General features: G+C 46.4%; 1 protein-coding gene across 1 annotated transcript; it reads right to left on the reverse strand.

The window, feature by feature from the left end:
* Nucleotides 1-15,700: 15,700 nt before the first annotated feature.
* LOC146197893 (chitinase-3-like protein 1) lies at nucleotides 15,701-17,275 on the reverse strand. Its single transcript, XM_084592537.1, has one exon. It carries the CDS (start codon nucleotides 17,180-17,182, stop codon nucleotides 15,701-15,703), a length of 1,482 nt encoding a protein of 493 aa, XP_084448663.1. The 5' UTR covers nucleotides 17,183-17,275.
* Nucleotides 17,276-17,624: the final 349 nt, after the last annotated feature.

Raw genomic sequence — 17,624 nt, forward strand, 5'->3', positions numbered from 1 at the left:
TCCGCCTAACTTTTTAATTTATCGTGTAGTATTCTTCAAATATATATATATATATATATTTTTTGTTTCTCAATTTGAATCGTATTTGTTTCTCTTGGGGCTAGCTACTGATGTTTTTATCTCTACGTGTGCTCACAAATTTCTTTTTTTTTTGTTTTCAATGCTTAAATCGCATAATGAATTTTCAAATTTGTTATGTTTTAATGTGAATGCACTTACCTCCTTAAACGTGTTATATAGCGGTGTGCATACACTTTTTGTTAACGTTTTATTGATACACCATCCACAATAGATTTTTTCAGAAAGCACTTGAACGTAAAACGTGCCCTTAGTATGGGCTGTATTTTCATCATTGTCTAAATCTTAGACTCCTTCCGGTTCTGACGGTCCGGCGATGGTGCAGCAGCGCGTTTGTCACGTCCAGTTATCGATTTGCGGGCAGCGATCGTCCGCCCGGAGCGACAGCGCGAATTCGCTTCAGAGTTCCGTTCGCGCTCTTTCTTTTGTCTGGCTTCCTGTTTAAAACCTTTCTGTTCTCGGTGCATCGCGGCGTGATCGCGCAGCAGACCTGACAGTTTAATTAAGCGGAAATTTGCGTCGACCCACGAGCCATCGCGATTTCTCTCATTTGGAAGCACATTTTATTCCTTTGGTTTGAAACCTGCGAACGCCAGACGCTGCTTTGTGCAAAACGCAAGTGGAACTGTTCAGGCGTGAGAGCGCACGCTTCGCTCGGTTGCGTACGGAGTCGAGGTGGTGTGAATGCGGGTAACTGACTCTGTTGTGAGCGATGTAGGGGCACCTTGGTTGGTGCCGTTGCTTTGCTTTCGTTCATGCCCGCCCATCCGTTCTTCGCTTCTGTTTAACCAGGAACGGAAACCATGTTACGGCAAGTACAATTACTGTTCCCAAGTCAAACAATACAGACATGTATGCGAAAAGTGCCGCTTGTGTACTGCTGTGGTAATCGAAAATACATTTTAGACTATGTGAGAATCATTGAAGGGCATAGAAAGTCCTAAGTGTTATTGCTCAATGCCAAAATGTCTGTAGATTGTTAGTGCCTGCACGAAAATCTGTCATCACACAGTTTTGACGAAGTTCCGCTCTACACTTTCGAGCTCTGCATTAGCCTATTAGAATGATAGCATAAAAAGAAGAAATCCCGTATACCTAGGCCTCGCGGTAACTCTAACGACGCAAAAATCCTGGTCCTTGATGCCACATTTCAGGTAATTTGCTGCCTTGTTTTGTGAAGGCGTGGGAACTAAATTTTATATATTTCTCACATTGAAAATATTTAAGTAGTGTCTAAAAATTCAGTCTGCAACCTGAATTTCTTTCTCACGGTCGCAGTTATTAAGGTCATTGGCTAGTTTGCACGCATTACAGGGCTGAAAAAAATTAATACGCCAGGTTGACTGTTTCGCCGTCCACGAAAAAACGACATCTGACTTTTCAACGATTTTAACGACGGCTTCATCATTCTGTATCTCAGCTAGGACACTAATTACGATCGCATTGAGGCAATTACCTCAGCTGGAAGACCAGAGGTGTATATGAAGAAGTGTACAGTCATTCTTTGTCTTTCAGTTCACCCAACTGACAGTATTCTAACAGGAACACCATCACTGTGCAGATCGAAGCCCTTATGCTTAAGTATATCACACATGTTTGGATGAATAGTGGAAAAGCATTGCGCAAGTACGTCCACCATGCAGCTGCGCTGAGGTCATTGCGGGCATATCAGTCCATACTGTTATCCTGCTACGTTAACAGTCCTTTACCGGCATTATCTGCGATGTCTCGGATGCCGTCATGAAAGGTGGTTTACCTATCCCGCGAAAGAAAGCACCGGCCGGCGAAAGAAGGCACCGTAATTAGTCAGATTTTCCGAACTGGTACAAAAACGTCCAGACTGGTTCTTGGAACCAGCCTGACTTTCTGTCTTGAAAAGAAATTAAGAAAAACAACGGGGAAGGAGCAGCGATAAGAAACTGGTGATGAGGAGCCCGAGGGGACAGAAGTGTCATAAGGGTGGCGGACGACGCATCAATGACAACGAGAGACGAAGCTGCAACACCGAGCAGAGGCAGCGATTCCTGATGGCAGCCAAGTTTACCTTACATGTGATGCAAATGACTTATTGTGCAATCCGATATTGCTTAGAGTGGTGAAGGAAGAGAGCGGAAAAAAAGAAACCTGCCAGATCGCACGACTACTCAAAATCCATTTATAAATTCTGCACAGTTTCCTGGATCAGGGCCCAATGAGGCAAGAAAAGTGTAGACGCCTTGACTGAACTGTCGATAGAAATTCCGTGCGTTTAGATATCAAAGTGCCATCTGTATGCTCCGAGAAAGGCCGCCAATTTTGCGAGAGATTTTGGCGGCTGGAAGCTCTCTAACCAGAAACCAAGGCCTTTCGGGGCATTCTACTGAACCAAATATTCAATGTAAAAAAAAAAGTGTATGGCTCTACGACCGCATGTGTTTTTGGAAATTGCGCGCGCTCCTATCCTACGGTACTTTTCCTTCATCTGGGTGCACGCTGGTGGAGCGCAACTGCCCATGAGTGGCCTGTGTATTGTGGACGTGGCCTAGCATGGCTGTGGCAACGAGTCCAAAATAAGCGTGGAGAAAGCATGTGCGGTGTTGTGGTCTTGGAGCCTGCGGCCAGCACGAGCAGTCGCAGAGTATCCAGCGGGACTGTAAAAACGTATTCCCGAGGACGGAAGAAGTGGTTGTCTTGAGAGAGTACTGTGTAAGCAGCCTGGTGTCTTCAGACGCTTCAAGTCCTCACTTATGTCACGCCATCCCACTTACGCCGCACTCAGTTTTGCATAGGCTTTTAAGGTGCCATCACCAGCTGAGTTTGATCACAGTACTGCGCTCTCGAGAGCATCGATCTTGTGCTCTGCTCTGCCGCTCCAGTTCGTGCTGTACACGTTCGAACCATGTGTCGGCACGAAAGAAACTGGCATATTTTGTAATGAGTGAATGTACATCGTGCGTCAGACGAGGTCATGGCTCTTGAAGCTACGGTTACGCAGAAGGCAACGCACAGCAAATTTTGAGCCTGTGGAATCGTTACGTCATTTACGTCTTGAGAAGCGAGGCTTTCCAACTAACAACGCATGAAAATGCGTAGTGGTAATGAAAGTCGGCAGTTTTTGCTCTAGACTTCCAACTTAACGACAAGTTATCTGAACCTGCTTACGGAGTACAAGTGTTTTGTGACGCCTCGTGTCGGGAAAATCGCGGTTCCTCCTACCTAACCAGAGCTCCACATTACCCAAATTTATGTTGCTGACCTTTGAAGGTGCATAATACCGCACAAAAATTCACTCGTCCGCTGCGACACCGGAGTGGGGCACTCCATCCCGCTTTCCTGCGGCAAAGCATACATTGGCCGACAGGCCGCTGTGTAAATGAGCGTTTGTTTGAACACCGCAGGTCAGTTAAAGGTGCTGTGTCATCCCACCTTGCTGCGCACTGCCGTAAGTGTAAAGATTGTTTCCCCCATTTGGACAGGACGAGTATCTTGTTCAGTCACCCAAATTGGATATGCAGAGTGCTAATTGAAGTTGTTTTTATAAGCAGAGTCAGACTTATAAATTACCTTCGCCTTCTATCATTCTTGTAGAAGAAGAGATGCGCGCGCTCAGTGAATATGTTACAGTTTGGTGTTTGCTTTGGTTGCTGTATTCGGTGCCCATTTAACTAACCATTCTAGTAATAAAACTTTTGTTGTTATATGGCGCTCGTGTCGTCTCCTGTTCCTGTTCGTCTTCTGTTCCGAGCTGCTTTACGATGATTCCATTCCAAATCGCCTAGTGTTCTGTTCTCGTCGACTACATTTCTTGTACAACGGGGTATTTTCCCTCTGTAACATTATAACCTTCACAAACCAGCGATGTTGCAGGCTCCCATAGCAGTATTTATGTGCAGAACAAGGACGGCATCCTGGCATGCAGGGCGCCAACAATGCCCGGCCGATATCCAAGTTTTATGCGGTTGACTGCAGACCTCCCCTGGGCACAAAGGACGATTATTCCGCGTCCTTTGTGCCGAGTGCTGGAGACAGGCACGTTTCTACAGGCTTTGCCTTCGCGTTTGCTGAGCCCTTGCAAGAAATGAGCAACACCAACTGGTCCAAGACTGCAGACAGCGTTACCAAGATCTTGTGGAATATGGTGTGGCCTACGTTGTCCACTAGGAAAAAAGCCTCATAAACGATAGAAAACGTTTGTCTTCTTGAAAATAGGGTGATTGAGTATCGAAACCGATGTGACTCTCGAGCTGGGTTCGAGGTTTTTCTTTGAGCCGGTGTTAAGTCCTCCCGAGAAGTTAGCGCTCATGCGGACAGTATCCCAGGGCGTACCAGGCCTCTCCTGTCCGGCAAGGAAGGGTTCTTCGTTCTTGCACCGGAAGGTGTCTTCATAAAGAAGGAAGCGGAAGATTTGGAAAATAATTTTTTTACAAGTGTCTTTGAGGTCTGCTGCCATCAAAAGACAAGCCTTGACTTTGTAGCAAGAAATGTGGGTGGAAGGACTGTATGCTTCCGTTAGTAATAGTAAATGTACGGAGTTGGATCTGTTTTTTTTTTTTTTTTTTACATTCAAGAGCCACAAACCTGATGTTCCTTTCCGGGTAGTCGTATCAGAGCACGATATCTGGAAGCATGCTGTTTCAGGCTATCGGCAAAGACATGTAGGATCCCTTAATCTTTCCGACCGTTTTCAGTTAAAAATTCTACTGAGGTCTTTAGGTTCCTGTCAGGAATTGAGTACAAGCGGCAATATGCTTTGAATGCAAAGAATGCAAAGAACGTCAAGAAAGGAAGCTGAAGGTTAAAGACGAACGACGCTTTATTGCCGATTGTGGCATTTTCATGGAATGTTTTCTTGAGATTTTGTAATTTTACTTACGTTCCACCTTTGTTGTATCGGTTGAAAAGATTTACATCCAACGGTCTGATGTTTTCACTGAATCTCGAGTCGCCCCAGTATTAAGTGACAATTTTCTGAAGTACATAGTTGTGAAAGTGTTTCGTTATGTCGATGATTTTTAGTATTTATAAACCAAGGGTCCCCTAGAAGTATAACCGATGTCGTTATGATTTTCAGAGATAGGGTCCGGGGTCTAGGTTTCACGTTTCAGTTACCGGACTCGTGTTCTATACAATTCCTTGATTTGAAAGTCAGTTGTCATGAGACAGGAATGTGTTGAGCGTATAACCCAAGAACAGCTAAGCCGCTCCTAAGTTACAGTTCAAGACACTCTAAGTTGGCTAAGGCAGGCATAGCAACTTCGTGTCTCAAGGTTTCAGTGTGGAAATCGTGCTCCCATAGGATTGAGGCCAGCTTCCAGGGGCAAGCTCAGTCACTAAGCGGCGATGGGTTTCCGGATGTGGCTCTGGCTCAAAATGTCGGAAAGGATGTTGTCCGTGACAATACTGACTAGGATGTGCGAATCCTGACAAAAAAAAAAAATAAAACAATAGAGGGCAGCAAGAACATTGGAGATTTCGTACGTAGTAAATGGAGTTTCACACCGGTTGAAGAAGGTCAGAGCGAGGTACGGTGTAGAAGAAGCTCGAATCCCGCGATGCCCAAGCAAAGAATAGGTGCATAATATCGTACAAAACACCACTCGGGCACTGCCACACAGGAGTGGTGTGTTCCATCCCGCTTTCCTGCGGTAAAACATGCATTGACCAAATAGGCCGCTGTATAAATGAGCATTGCTTTGAACTCCGTACATCAGTTAAGGGAGCTGTTTCATCCAACCTTGCTGTGCAGTGCCGGAAAGGTAAAAATTGGTACCCCATTTGGACAGAACGAGCATCTTGTTCAGTCACCCAGATCAGATTTGGAGAGAGCTAGATGAAGGTTTTCTGATAAGCGAAGAGTGAGACACATGCGTATTCGACTTCCATCAATCTTGTAGAAAAAAGGTTGCTGATTTCGGAGAATGTGTGGCAGCCAGGCGATAGCGGATGCTTGTCATGTAGGAGAAAGCTGGTTTTCTTTGTTACAATGACGTAATCAATCCTCCCTCTGCGCAATTGTAGGAATTTTAACTGGGCTTCGCGGTTTTTCTATGAGTTTTTTTTTTCGTTTATTTTTTGTGCCTATTTAACTAACCTTTCTAGAAATAAAAAATCTGTTGTTAGATGGCGCTCGTGTCGTCTCCTGTTCCTCTTCGTCTCATGTTTCGCGCTGTTTTACGATGAATCATTTCATGTCTCCCCATACAAACATGACTGCGGAGAAAAATAAATCTGTCAATGCAGCATCGGGACCAGGTACCGTCTTCGTCTTTTCTACAAGTGTCCGGCTTATGAGACTTGCATCTCATACGAATGATGGAGCCATTATATAGCACATTTATTGATATAGTATCGAAAAATGACTGCACGGATTCACTTTATCGCGCTCAAAATTAAAGCTTAAGTAGCAAGAGTTAAAGGCTTAAGAAAGAAGCATTCTTGGTTGGTTGGTTATTTTTGGCATAGACTGTACACTAAATTCAAGTGTGTTGAGAGAAGCCGCGTGATGTTGTCTTTACCGGCGGCTTTACCCGCTTTACTATTACCTCTTCTTTGTTAAAGTTTTTAGCCTGCTCTAGTGCTAGCGGAGGAAGGAGCGTTATTTACTCGAACCGACAATTTACATGTGCTATTGTGAGCTGAGCTGTGGAATTTCGTACTAAAGGCGTCCTCGTTTCCTTGTATGATTGTCCCGGCATATTGAAAAATGTACATATTAGCGCTTCATTCAGGCAGGGGAAATGACTAAATTGCACTAGAAGTGAAGAAATATTCAATTTGAAACACACCTGTTGTAAACATTAGCAGCAATGAGAAAAAGAAAGGAAACCGATAGAAATTATCCTGTTGTACTGCAGTCGCATAATCGATCTTCTCTTTTAAAAAGACAAGCCTATTGGAGCCTGTTTCAGCACGAAGTACTCAGCGAGAATGAGTCCAGAGAAACGCGACAACCACGGTAGACGATACCAAGTATACTTATGCAAAGAATTATAAGTGGAAACTGCTAAAATCGTCCACAGTTTCTCTCAATATAAGCAATGAAAGCGAATTAATTCGATAAGCCAAGATAAACAACCGTCTCGCGGTCATGCTTGTTGTGCACCGTCTGTCATTTCTCCTTACTCTCCTCAGATTTCATGAAGAGGAAGGATCCGAACTCGAAAAGTCTGTATAGGGTGGGCGGAGTCGTCAGCGACTTCCACCGTCGGTAATATCCCGGAGGACAAGATACGCTGAGGGGGCGTGAAGGGGCGCGGAGGCGTTGGAGCAAGTCTTACCGGAGTCTGTGCATCATCCATCTAGTCCGCGCTCGCCGCAACGCATCCACAGTGCCAAAAAGGCAAGCGCTGTGCCGGAGAAGGACGACACACTGCAAGAGAACGGACGTAGCTCGTCCCCTAACGCACGTACCCCACGAGATGCCGCCATACCCATCGTTATCCAGCACAGTCGGATAGGGCCATAAGATGCAGGGCCTGCTCTTTTTCGTTTGAGAGCATCTTCTGGTAGAAAGTGATTTCCTCTGGTCGCGGTGACGGCTGTACCGAAAAACTTCGAGAATGCCCCGCACAGGCCAGGGAACGGCCGCAGGAATGGCGGGCAGTGAGGGATGCCTTCGCAGCCCAGTAGGCTGGCGGGTCTCGGGAACATCACCGCCAACCCCGTATTTATGGCGGCCAAGGTTGAAAGCAAAGCGCGTGACGTGGTCGCCGTGAGAACGGGCCTGCTATACTCTTTCCCCTCTTGCACCGTCAGCGTACTCGTTCTAGTACAGAAGCCGAGCTCAGGAATAAAGTTTCCCGCAATGATGCGGCCGGTGGGAAAGTTTCGCTGGTTTCTTTATATGTATGTCCTTGAATATCTTGATCATCATCAGAAGAATAATACGCAAATTGTACATTTATAAGTTTACAATGCTGGTCGCTATAACGACGTACGACATGCACCAGAAGTTACCGCGCGCCTGTATGCCGGATAAAGAAACCTTCCTGAATTGAGACAAGTGGGATGGAAAGAAAACTTCAACCCTTTTTTGTATATAAGGTGCACACTCCTTATCTGCACAACATGGTGCTTGAAAAAAAGTGCTACCACCTTCCTAACCTAAAATATTGTTGCCGAATAGACATATGTTACGTAAAGCATTCTTATTATGAAACTGCTCAAAATGTGTGTAGGTCCAAAAGCTTACTTTTTCCCTTGCAAAGAGCAGGAACCTGATACCTCAAATATACCTCAGCTCGCATTCAATAGTAGTACATACTTGATCCTTTTCAATTGCAAGCATCAGTGTAGAATCTACAACACCAACTTCTTTTCGAAGTGTTTTGCCTAACTACAAACCAGGGTTAACCTGATCCTGAAAGCACGCATTGGACTACATATTGAAAGTACTATCATACAGCAGCGATGTAGGTATGTATCTAAGCGACACTGTTCAATGAGTTCACTTTTCTCTAGTCAAGCATAGGCGCCGGCATCCTTCAATTTACATCTGTACCCTTTTTTGTTACGGCCGATATTTATAAAGCCAAAATTTCACCCCATAAGGTTTACGAGGCAACACTGCTGCGTAGTACTTCTGGCGACCTGAGAGGGCAAGCACGACGTAGCCTTAACAAGAACCAGTTTACCATATTTAACAGGCCCAGCGCATTCCAGAATATCATCGTCGGTTTGAATTCTACAGTGAACATCAGAACGACTACCAAATGTTTCGCTCACACTTTCCAAACTAATCATCGTGAGTCGAAAGCGAGTGTTGACTCATTCAACGCTGCAGAGAACCGAGTTCGGGGCGGGGAGTCGAGGCGCTTCGAGTAGCAAGAGCGGGAATAGACGCGCCTCAAGAGCAGTGCAGGCCATAAATGAAAACCAAAAGGCAAATCCAAGTCGCGCGCGGTTTTTCAGCCAGTCTGAAAGCGAATAAACGGCAGCCTGCGCACTCGATCATGGCTTTTCGTCTGTCGCCGGGAGCAACAGGAGAGCAGAAATGAGCCGAGAAATAGTCGACTGGCGGAATAAGCGGACAGAAACCCGAGCGAATTTAAAATGACGTCTTTGTCCCGAAAGCTCTACCGGTGTTGAGTTTCTCGCAATGCCCCCGCCGACGAAAGCCGAGGAGACGACGTCGTTATGAGGGGGCAAAAAATGAAATGCGCGCGAGTAAAATGCGGCGTAGCACTAGTGAAAGAGGAGCGAAGAGGAAAAACGGAACAGTTTCAAGTGTGCCGACTCGTAGAACAAAAGGTCATAATTTTGTCTCCCTTTTCATTCTTGGGAGTAATCTCGTTCCAGTTTGCTTGAAAATAAAACATTTCGGTCAACGTCGATAGACGCAATTTTATCCTTTTACATTCTTTAGCCAAGTAATAATGTTCCCACACGAGCCCCACAGAAATGTCGCAGCGCTGCGGTTGTCTTAGAGAACGTCAGAAAGGTACGAAACAAGCGCTCCAAATTTGTCGTTTATTAAATTGGTTTGCGAACATCTGTCTTAAAATGTATCTAGATCACCGCCTACTGACGCACAGTTTAGTGAACGGAGAACACTACTATATTCTAGAAGAAAGTCAAAGTAGCTGCTTAACAGAAAGCATAACAGGCGTTTAAATGCGGCGACTTGCTACTCTGCGTGGGAAGAAATCTGGAAGATAAAGGCAGAACGAAATATGTACAGGAAATGTTAGATGCTTAAAGTAAGAATATAAACAAATACTACCACGCATTTGCATCGCAGCATCGAAGTGGTCTGAAAAAAACAAAAACAAATGTGGTATAAAAAAAATTTACGAAGCGAAAATATTTTCTCTAGAAAGCTAACGTCATCTAAGTACAAATAAAATGTTCCGTCACATCTCTGCTGCCTATGGCGGGCTGAAGGTCCTAATACTAGCCCTTCTATCAAAATGCGCTCCACTGTTTCGACGAAGCCGCAGTTATCGCAATGCTGGCTGTTTACTTGACCTACTGGAAGTTTGGATCTGCACGGGTTTTGATTTGTGAATACTGCGCTTAGACGAGGTCGATGATGAAGAGCTTCAAACGGGCGATGAATTCTGCGTGACAGTCTTTATCAGAGATGTGCGTCGACGAAGTGCATAAGTGGGTAACGTGCGTCTGCAAGTTCTAGAGCCAGCTTTGTTGGCCATTTTTGGTATTACGTACAAGCGCATTTTATTGGGCAAAAATGAGCAAGACCCATGGAAAGGAATCACGTGCGCGAGAGTTGTGCGGGAGGTCTGTCAACTGTGCGCGAGATTCCACGAGATGTGTTCTCCTGGTCTAACGTTCCTGTCATCTGCAATCCCACAGCTGAACGCGCGTCAAGGAATGCCACGCGACAGGAGCGATAGTGTACCATCCAAAATCATACTTGCCGAGAAAATGTGGCAGATACGGTACCTTTCCTCTTCTGTAAACCAATTGTATGTAGCACTAGGCGGGCGTTAAAGGTGGAAATTATTAAGGCAGTATGGATGGAAGTTGCCCCTCTTGAACAAAGCTTGAGCTAGTGACGGGGACGTTGACCCGGTTTAGTAACTGCTTTTTTTTTCTTGCAGCATATAACGGAGATAGGCTCCCATAGTTTCCTGAGAGGCGATATTGCTTCCGATTATCTTTTTAAAGCAGATTGACTCTTTAGGAAGCCAAGACAAACACTCAGGCAGCTGTTCAGTACGGCTTCTAGCGACCGCTTTCTTCTTGGCGGCAGTCTGTAAAGAATTTATAAAGAGTATGAAAATACTCCACCAATGCAGGCTTTTTGAAGGAGAGCCATGGAGTGGCTAATTCTCCTTCCCTATCGTTTTTACAACGTGAATTTGAAAATTTCGGATGCTATAGCGTTTCTCTGACGCCACCTATTATTCTGGCGTGTCCTAGAGGGATTCCTCTCTCTAATAATGCGAAGGATTCGTTGCTATCACGAGTAAGGTAGTGCCCATCCATCCAGAGGATACGATGCCATTTTTGTTTTTCTTGTGAATGCCCCCTGACACAATCTTTAATGCAGGATTGATTCACAAATTTATGATTTTGCTTATGTATCTGGGCTATGAATATGCGGCTGTGGGCAGTATCTCGAAAAAGTTCGCACCACTGTTTTTTTACACTTAGGCTGAGGAAAAGAGACCAGCTTTGCCGGCCACTGCATTAAATCACTGCGTAATCTTGTAAGCTAGCTTCATCATGTCGTAGACAGTCACCTATCGTTCAAGCTCTGCGTAGGATACAGTTGTCTATAAAGTGCGGTTCCATTTTCTGCCTAGCCAGTCACTACGCCATAGCTGAACTGTTGCGACTACTGGCGGTCGAGATGACGACAAGGATGTGAGAAAAGACGTCGATTTTAAAGGAAACAAAACTTAGCTAAACGCGACCAGACGTGGATATCAAAGCTAAACGAAGCAAAATTGAGCTAGTCGAGTGCTCAACATTGCTTATTTATGTATATCTGTGCCTATTCAAGCTGCACCCGCGATTAATACTTCCTGGCAATAGTCAAAGACCTTGGAAGGACATATACATGGACATGCTAAGCAGGGCTTCCTCAAGAAGTGTATGCATGACGTGGTGCGAATTTAACGCGCTAGAGATGCTAATATCGGCATATATTCTAATATCTTGAACGAGAACATCTTCGGCGGAACTCCACCTGGTTGGGTACTTGAAACAAAAGTTTGAGAAGCAATAATAACTAACCAAATTATTTATGAACTTTGGGCAGTCCGTAGAATGTGGACGCCAAGCCATTCCAGCATAGCAGGCGTGAGTACACGTGTTTAGACTGAGACTTCCAATTTCAAGCGCTGCCCTCAATCTAAACACGTGTATTCACACCTGATATGCTGGATTGGCTAGGCACCCACATTCTACGGACTCCCCAAAATTCATAAGCCTGTAATTTCGCTTCGCCCCATCGTTGACTTCACCTCTTCTCCGCTCCGAGCCCTCTCGAACTATCTCCATTGAATCCTTTCTCCCCTGACAGGCAAAACATCGACGCACGTACGCAACTCCAGCCACCTCGTCGAACTTCTTTCCCACGTACAACTGGAAGCAGATGAGTGCATGGTTTCTTTCAACATGGTCTCGCTCTTTACTAGCGTTCCTGTGCCCTGTGCCGTCTCCGCAGCGAAACAAGCCCTCGAAGCGGACGCTGACCTCGGTGCCAGGACAAGCTTGAACTCGGAAGAACTTTGCCGGCTCTTGGAGTTTTGCTTGGACAGCATGGCCTTTTTCTTCAAAAGGGAATTTTACAAACAAACAAGCGGCATGGCTATGGGTACCGCGAACTCAGTCACAGCTTCCAATTTAACGATGGAGGCCATTGAATAGAAAGCTCCCCAAGCTTTCCGAAAAAAAAAAGCCAAAAGTTTTCGTTCGGTACGTGGACGACCGCTTTTGCATCATAAAAAAAAAAAAAAAAAATCAGAAGTTTAAAACTTCCTTGCGCACCTGAACGCGGTTGAGCCCTCTATACAGTTCCCTTTGAAACTGGAAAAGGACAATCAGTTACCATTCCTTGACGTCCTAATTTCAAGACAAGGGGAAGACCTATACTTCAGTGTGTACAGGAAGCCCACTCATACCTGCCGCTTCTTATATTTCAATTCAAACCGCCCCGCTGCGCGCAAGGCGTCCGTCGTCTCCTGTCTTCTGAGGAGAGCTGATTACATTTGCTACTCCGAGACGGAGAGAAAAGCGGAAAAGGCCACCGTTTTCGCCGATCTGAAGAAGCATACACACGCGCCTTTATTCAACGTGCTTCCCGCCGTCAAGCTAGCAGGACAAGAGGGTCGATCAGCACGGAAACGACGAAGCGACCTCGCATTGTGCTCCCATACGTGGAGGGCACCAGTGATGCGCTTGCACGTATCCTGCGCAAACACGTCTGTGTGTCATATAAACCTGCCTCAACAGTCGACCGTTTTCTACCGATAGCAAAAGACCGTATCTTCTGAGAAAAATAACCAGGCGTTATTTATAAAATCCCTTGCTCCGAGTGCCTGGCCTCGCATACCGGCGAAACGAAAAATCTCCTTTGGCGGATTTTACAGCACAGAAATGACGTCCGGCAATTTATCTCGGCAAGCAACCCCCTCGCCAAGCACTGCGAACGCGCCGACCTCAAAATAGCCTTTGAGGAGATAAGCGTACTTGATGTGGACACCAACCCTTTCAAAAGACGTCACGTCGAGTCGTAGTTCATACGGCTGACAGCTACAGCACTGAACAGGAAATCGTGGACGCTACCCTCCGCGTGCACAATTGGACTTCACCACGTGTTAAGAAAGGGGAAGCGTAGGCCTCTGCCTGCTACTGCGGGCATCAAACTTTAGTCGTCCCTGTAGAAGGGACCGCGTTGATCCGGAAACGTAGAATTCTAATAAATATTTTGGTTGGTGATAAGTGTTTCTCAAACTTTTAGATTGTAATATGTACTCCTCGCTGTGAAATACTTCTTTTGTGCGTCAAGGTGATACTAACCCAGTCGGAAAAAACTACAGAAAATTTTCTGATGTAAGGACGGAATTTCTGTGCGGGTTTTGACGGGAAACCAGTTGTGACAACAGAACATTCTGTAGTAACGTCAGAAATTTCTGTAGTTACAACAGAAAGGTGCTACAGAACTACAGACAACAGAAATATATTACAGAAAACCTACAGAGCTACAGAAAAGTACTACAGAACTACAGAAACATCTGATGGTTACGACAGAACTATAGGATATTTTGTCGTTTTTTTGACACAGTTCTGTAGTTTTTTTTCGACTGGGAAGCAGGAGAGGGCTGAGTACGGTCGGTTGAGGCGCTGTCGCTTGAGACACGGTCTTCCGAACTGCGGTAACAAATATTGGACCATTTGTGGTACTTATACAAAATTTTCCCTTCTTTTAATTAGCTTCCAATCTTCTGGCATGCGTTCCCTCGAAGTCTAAGACATTCCGAAGCTGTGAGTACGCCATGGTGAAGCACGAACAGTGATACCCCTCTAATTCTTCATCTGAACACTTGAAGGTCACAGTTGATCATACGTGTGCTGTTGAGTATAGAACCCGGGCCTTCACATCAACTTCGGCCATTTCAGTTACTGTCGACATCAAAACCATGAGGCTTTCAACCTTGCCAATTCACTAGCTGTGAACTTTCTGTTGAACCGACATAACAATGGCCAATACCATGAAATTGGGTTTCGCTTTCCAAAAGCTTCATCCTTCTATGATAGACGAGAAAGCTACGGGAACACGAGTAGCTCTTGTTCCTTTGTCGGTTAAAATTCTGACAAAAGGCCTGGTCAATTACCATATTATGGTCCAATGTTCATGTTTTTTAGGTCTTGGTCTCTGGCTGTACCCACAGTGGCCGCAAAGCAGGGGTGCCACTGATGCTACGAGTGCAGCACTGAGTGCAGCCAGCGAACATGCTCCATGTAGAAGTGGGCACTGTGCTGAGCGACCAGTATATCGCTCTACGTGCTGCAGGTGGGGCCCCTAATTATCGTATAGGACTAGCCTGCGGCCAAATATTCTAGCAACACTGAGGCAAAAACACAGACATTTAGGGACTGGACTAAGTCCGGCAATCGTCATTTTCCACTCATCTAGCTGGTCTGCCGTAAATGCGATCACACCTCCTCTATTGCAGTTGAGGATACCCTTTTTTCCATAAGAAAGCAATCCTCAATAAGGGCCACTACCCATTACCATAATGCACAAATCGCAGGTGGAAGGGAAAATGTTAGAAGACAATAGTGGGCTTTGTTTACAAGTGTGTCAGTCATTCAGACCCTTATTTGCTTGATTTATTGACAAAGAAAAACGTATATATTTAGGATCATTATTTCACATACATTTCAATGCCAATATAAGTTTACCTTGCAGTATCAGCTCGTGTTTTCCGAGCATCGGGTACAACCAATTCATGACAGAGTACAAAACGCGCACCTTAGCATATTTCACACCCGATATGCAGTCAGCACAAGCATATAATGGAAGAACTGTTCGGCTTTTAACGGAGAGCGTAAAAATAAAAAGCGTTTAATTTATTTTCTAAATTCGGCTTTAACCGGAAAAAAATCAGCCTTCTCAACACTCGCGCCGTAGCTAGATGGCTGTTTGGTAGGTGTTAGACTAAGTAACAGGAGAGGACGTGCTAAATCCAGGGCATTGTGAGATCATTTTTCGCTTGAATAGCGCCGATTTGCACGAGCATCCGAAGAATGAGAGCCTCTACTTTGCCGCCACTTGTGTTTTAACGCGGTGCTGTTATCTCTCAGCATGCCCATAGGGCCAGTTATCTCGTTAAGCAGGACTCTTCCTCTATGCTAAAGTAGCGCGAAAGTTTATAATGTTCTGGCCACCGCGATAGCAAGGCGTCTGTGGGCAGAGACGGTAAACGACGCAAAAGCAAGGCGTGTACAAATAAAAGAAGAACAGTTTGCCTGGACGCAAAAGGATACACACAAAAGATTCTATAGGAAGGTATAACATACAAGTCGTTAGTAATATAGAATTGAGCAGAAGGCCGGTATGAAGTGTACTTAGTGTGCATAATATGAAAACGAAAAAAAAATTATTGATAAAAAACTTAAACATTAAAATTTATTGAACCAAATATATGTCTAAAACACGAAGTGAAATCTAAAGCAAGTTCAGGCGGTTTGACTTTTTCTGGAAGGCAATTTTACGCCCGACGACTTTAGCGAAGATGGCTCGCGTTAAGGGGTAAGGGCCCTCACCGCACACTCCGGCGAAGTCGTCCCAGAAAGGGTCCCACACGCCCAAGCATTTGGCAGGGCCGGCTACAAAGTCTAGAGCTCTCAATAGCTCTTGCATGGAGCTGCGGTTCTGGAACACCACCCACTGGTTCCCGCGCGTAGACACCACTCCGTAATTGACACGGCGTGTGTGTTCCCACTTCGCGGAGCAGACCTCATCGTAGGAGAGAAACCCTGGTATCTCAGTGCTGGGACCCGGCTCTCCGGGACCAACCGTTGGCGCGTTGATGTCGGTCTCCGAAGCCCGCTCGAGTGTGAATGAAATGGCGTTGACCGGAAACAGGTAGCACAGGCGGAAGCGCCCGTCTTTCATCCGGTCTCCTCCGACACTTCGAAGAGTGCTCATGAAGAGGCCGGCGTACATCCGCACCGTGCCGTCTCGAAAAGGCACGTAGGTGGCGTCGTAAGACGGCCCTTGGGTATTGATGGGGTCCACAAGAATGGTGTAGTCCTCGAGAGACCGCGAGAGCTCGGACACATTGAAGCGCTCCCGCAGCATCTCGTCAAGGGGTACTACGATGCCCACGGTAAGCCCCACGCCCCTTAGCGCTTGCCGCAAGTAACGCATCGTGTCCACGAGCCTTTCCTTCTGCTCCTTGAAGGGGTACTTCCAGTACAGGACCATTCCATCGTACTGATTATGCCGCATCCATGTCACAGCATTATGGGCGAATTGCTGTCTCAGTCCAACGCTGCCGACTACCTTGGCAAAGCTCGCAGCGTCCTTTTCGTCCCCACCGACGGCGATGTAGACGCGCAGGTAGGGATTTTTAAGCTTCATCGCGGCGAAAGTCGCTATGGATCCTTCCGTGATATCGATGTCCAAGTGACGCGAAACCACGTCAAGATTGGAGGAAATGCCCGCGCAGCAGTAGACGACGTGCGTGCACAGGTGGTAGGGGAAATTCCAGGGCTTGTAGTGGATGCCGTTACGCGTTCGGCCGGCGCTCAAAGTGTGGAACATGCATATAGACTTCCGTTCGCCTTGATAATCGCGAGGAAATAGGAGAGGGTACTCGCGAAGCACGGGAGGCGGATATGTGGGGACAATCTTGCCTTTTTGGACGAGTGGTTTATCAGTTTCTGCTAAAGCGCTCTTGGTGTTCAAGTAGGCGTGGTGATGACGCTCGGCTGAGCTTGGTGGTCTAGAGACGAAGCCCGGGTTCATCTTCCAGGGTACGGTGGACGGGATATCCTTAGAACTCGTGGTTTTTTCCGTTGCCGACTGATGCACCGCCAGAGGTGCCCCTTCCTTCTCTTGTTCTTCAAGCATGGCAAGGAAAGAGTCATGATGGGCGCTGATGTGCATGAGGTACACCTGGGCGGATATGGCGCCGATGAACATTATGGCGAGGAAGAAGACTATGCAGAAAAGCGTTCCCGAGCTAGGCAAATCGACGGGAGCAGCGTTCACGAGGACGGGAATGGGGCCATTCAGAGCTGGTACGAGAGGCTGAGCGCCCTCTCCCACAAACTGCTCCTGGGGCACAGCCGGGACGGCTTCTGGCAGACAGGAGTCAGCGTTCGCCGGTCTACAGGGTTCGTCTGAAGCTGCGGCCCCACGCCGACGCTTTTCTCTGCGGCAGCAGGGTAAGTCCTTGCATGCCTCGTAGCTGCAACTTGCCAGGTCGCAGCACTCGAAGCTGTTGCCGACACGTTTTCCATGAAAGGAATCACGCTTTGGAACGGTGGGTTTAAGCTCACTGACCTTTTTGCAGGCTCGAGATGGAGGACTGGGTTGTGGTCGGCCCTGCATCATCTTCCGCTTCGCAAACTGCAGCTTCTTG

Source organism: Amblyomma maculatum, chromosome 2 (assembly GCF_055883805.1).
Source record: "Amblyomma maculatum isolate TAMU_Amacu chromosome 2, ASM5588380v1, whole genome shotgun sequence".
In the NCBI taxonomy this organism is placed as follows: domain Eukaryota; kingdom Metazoa; phylum Arthropoda; class Arachnida; order Ixodida; family Ixodidae; genus Amblyomma; species Amblyomma maculatum.

Coding starts and splice junctions, on each gene's coding strand:
- LOC146197893 (XM_084592537.1), bottom strand. CDS start 17,182: ATGTTCATCGGCGCCATATCCGCCCAGGTGTACCTCATGCACATCAGC.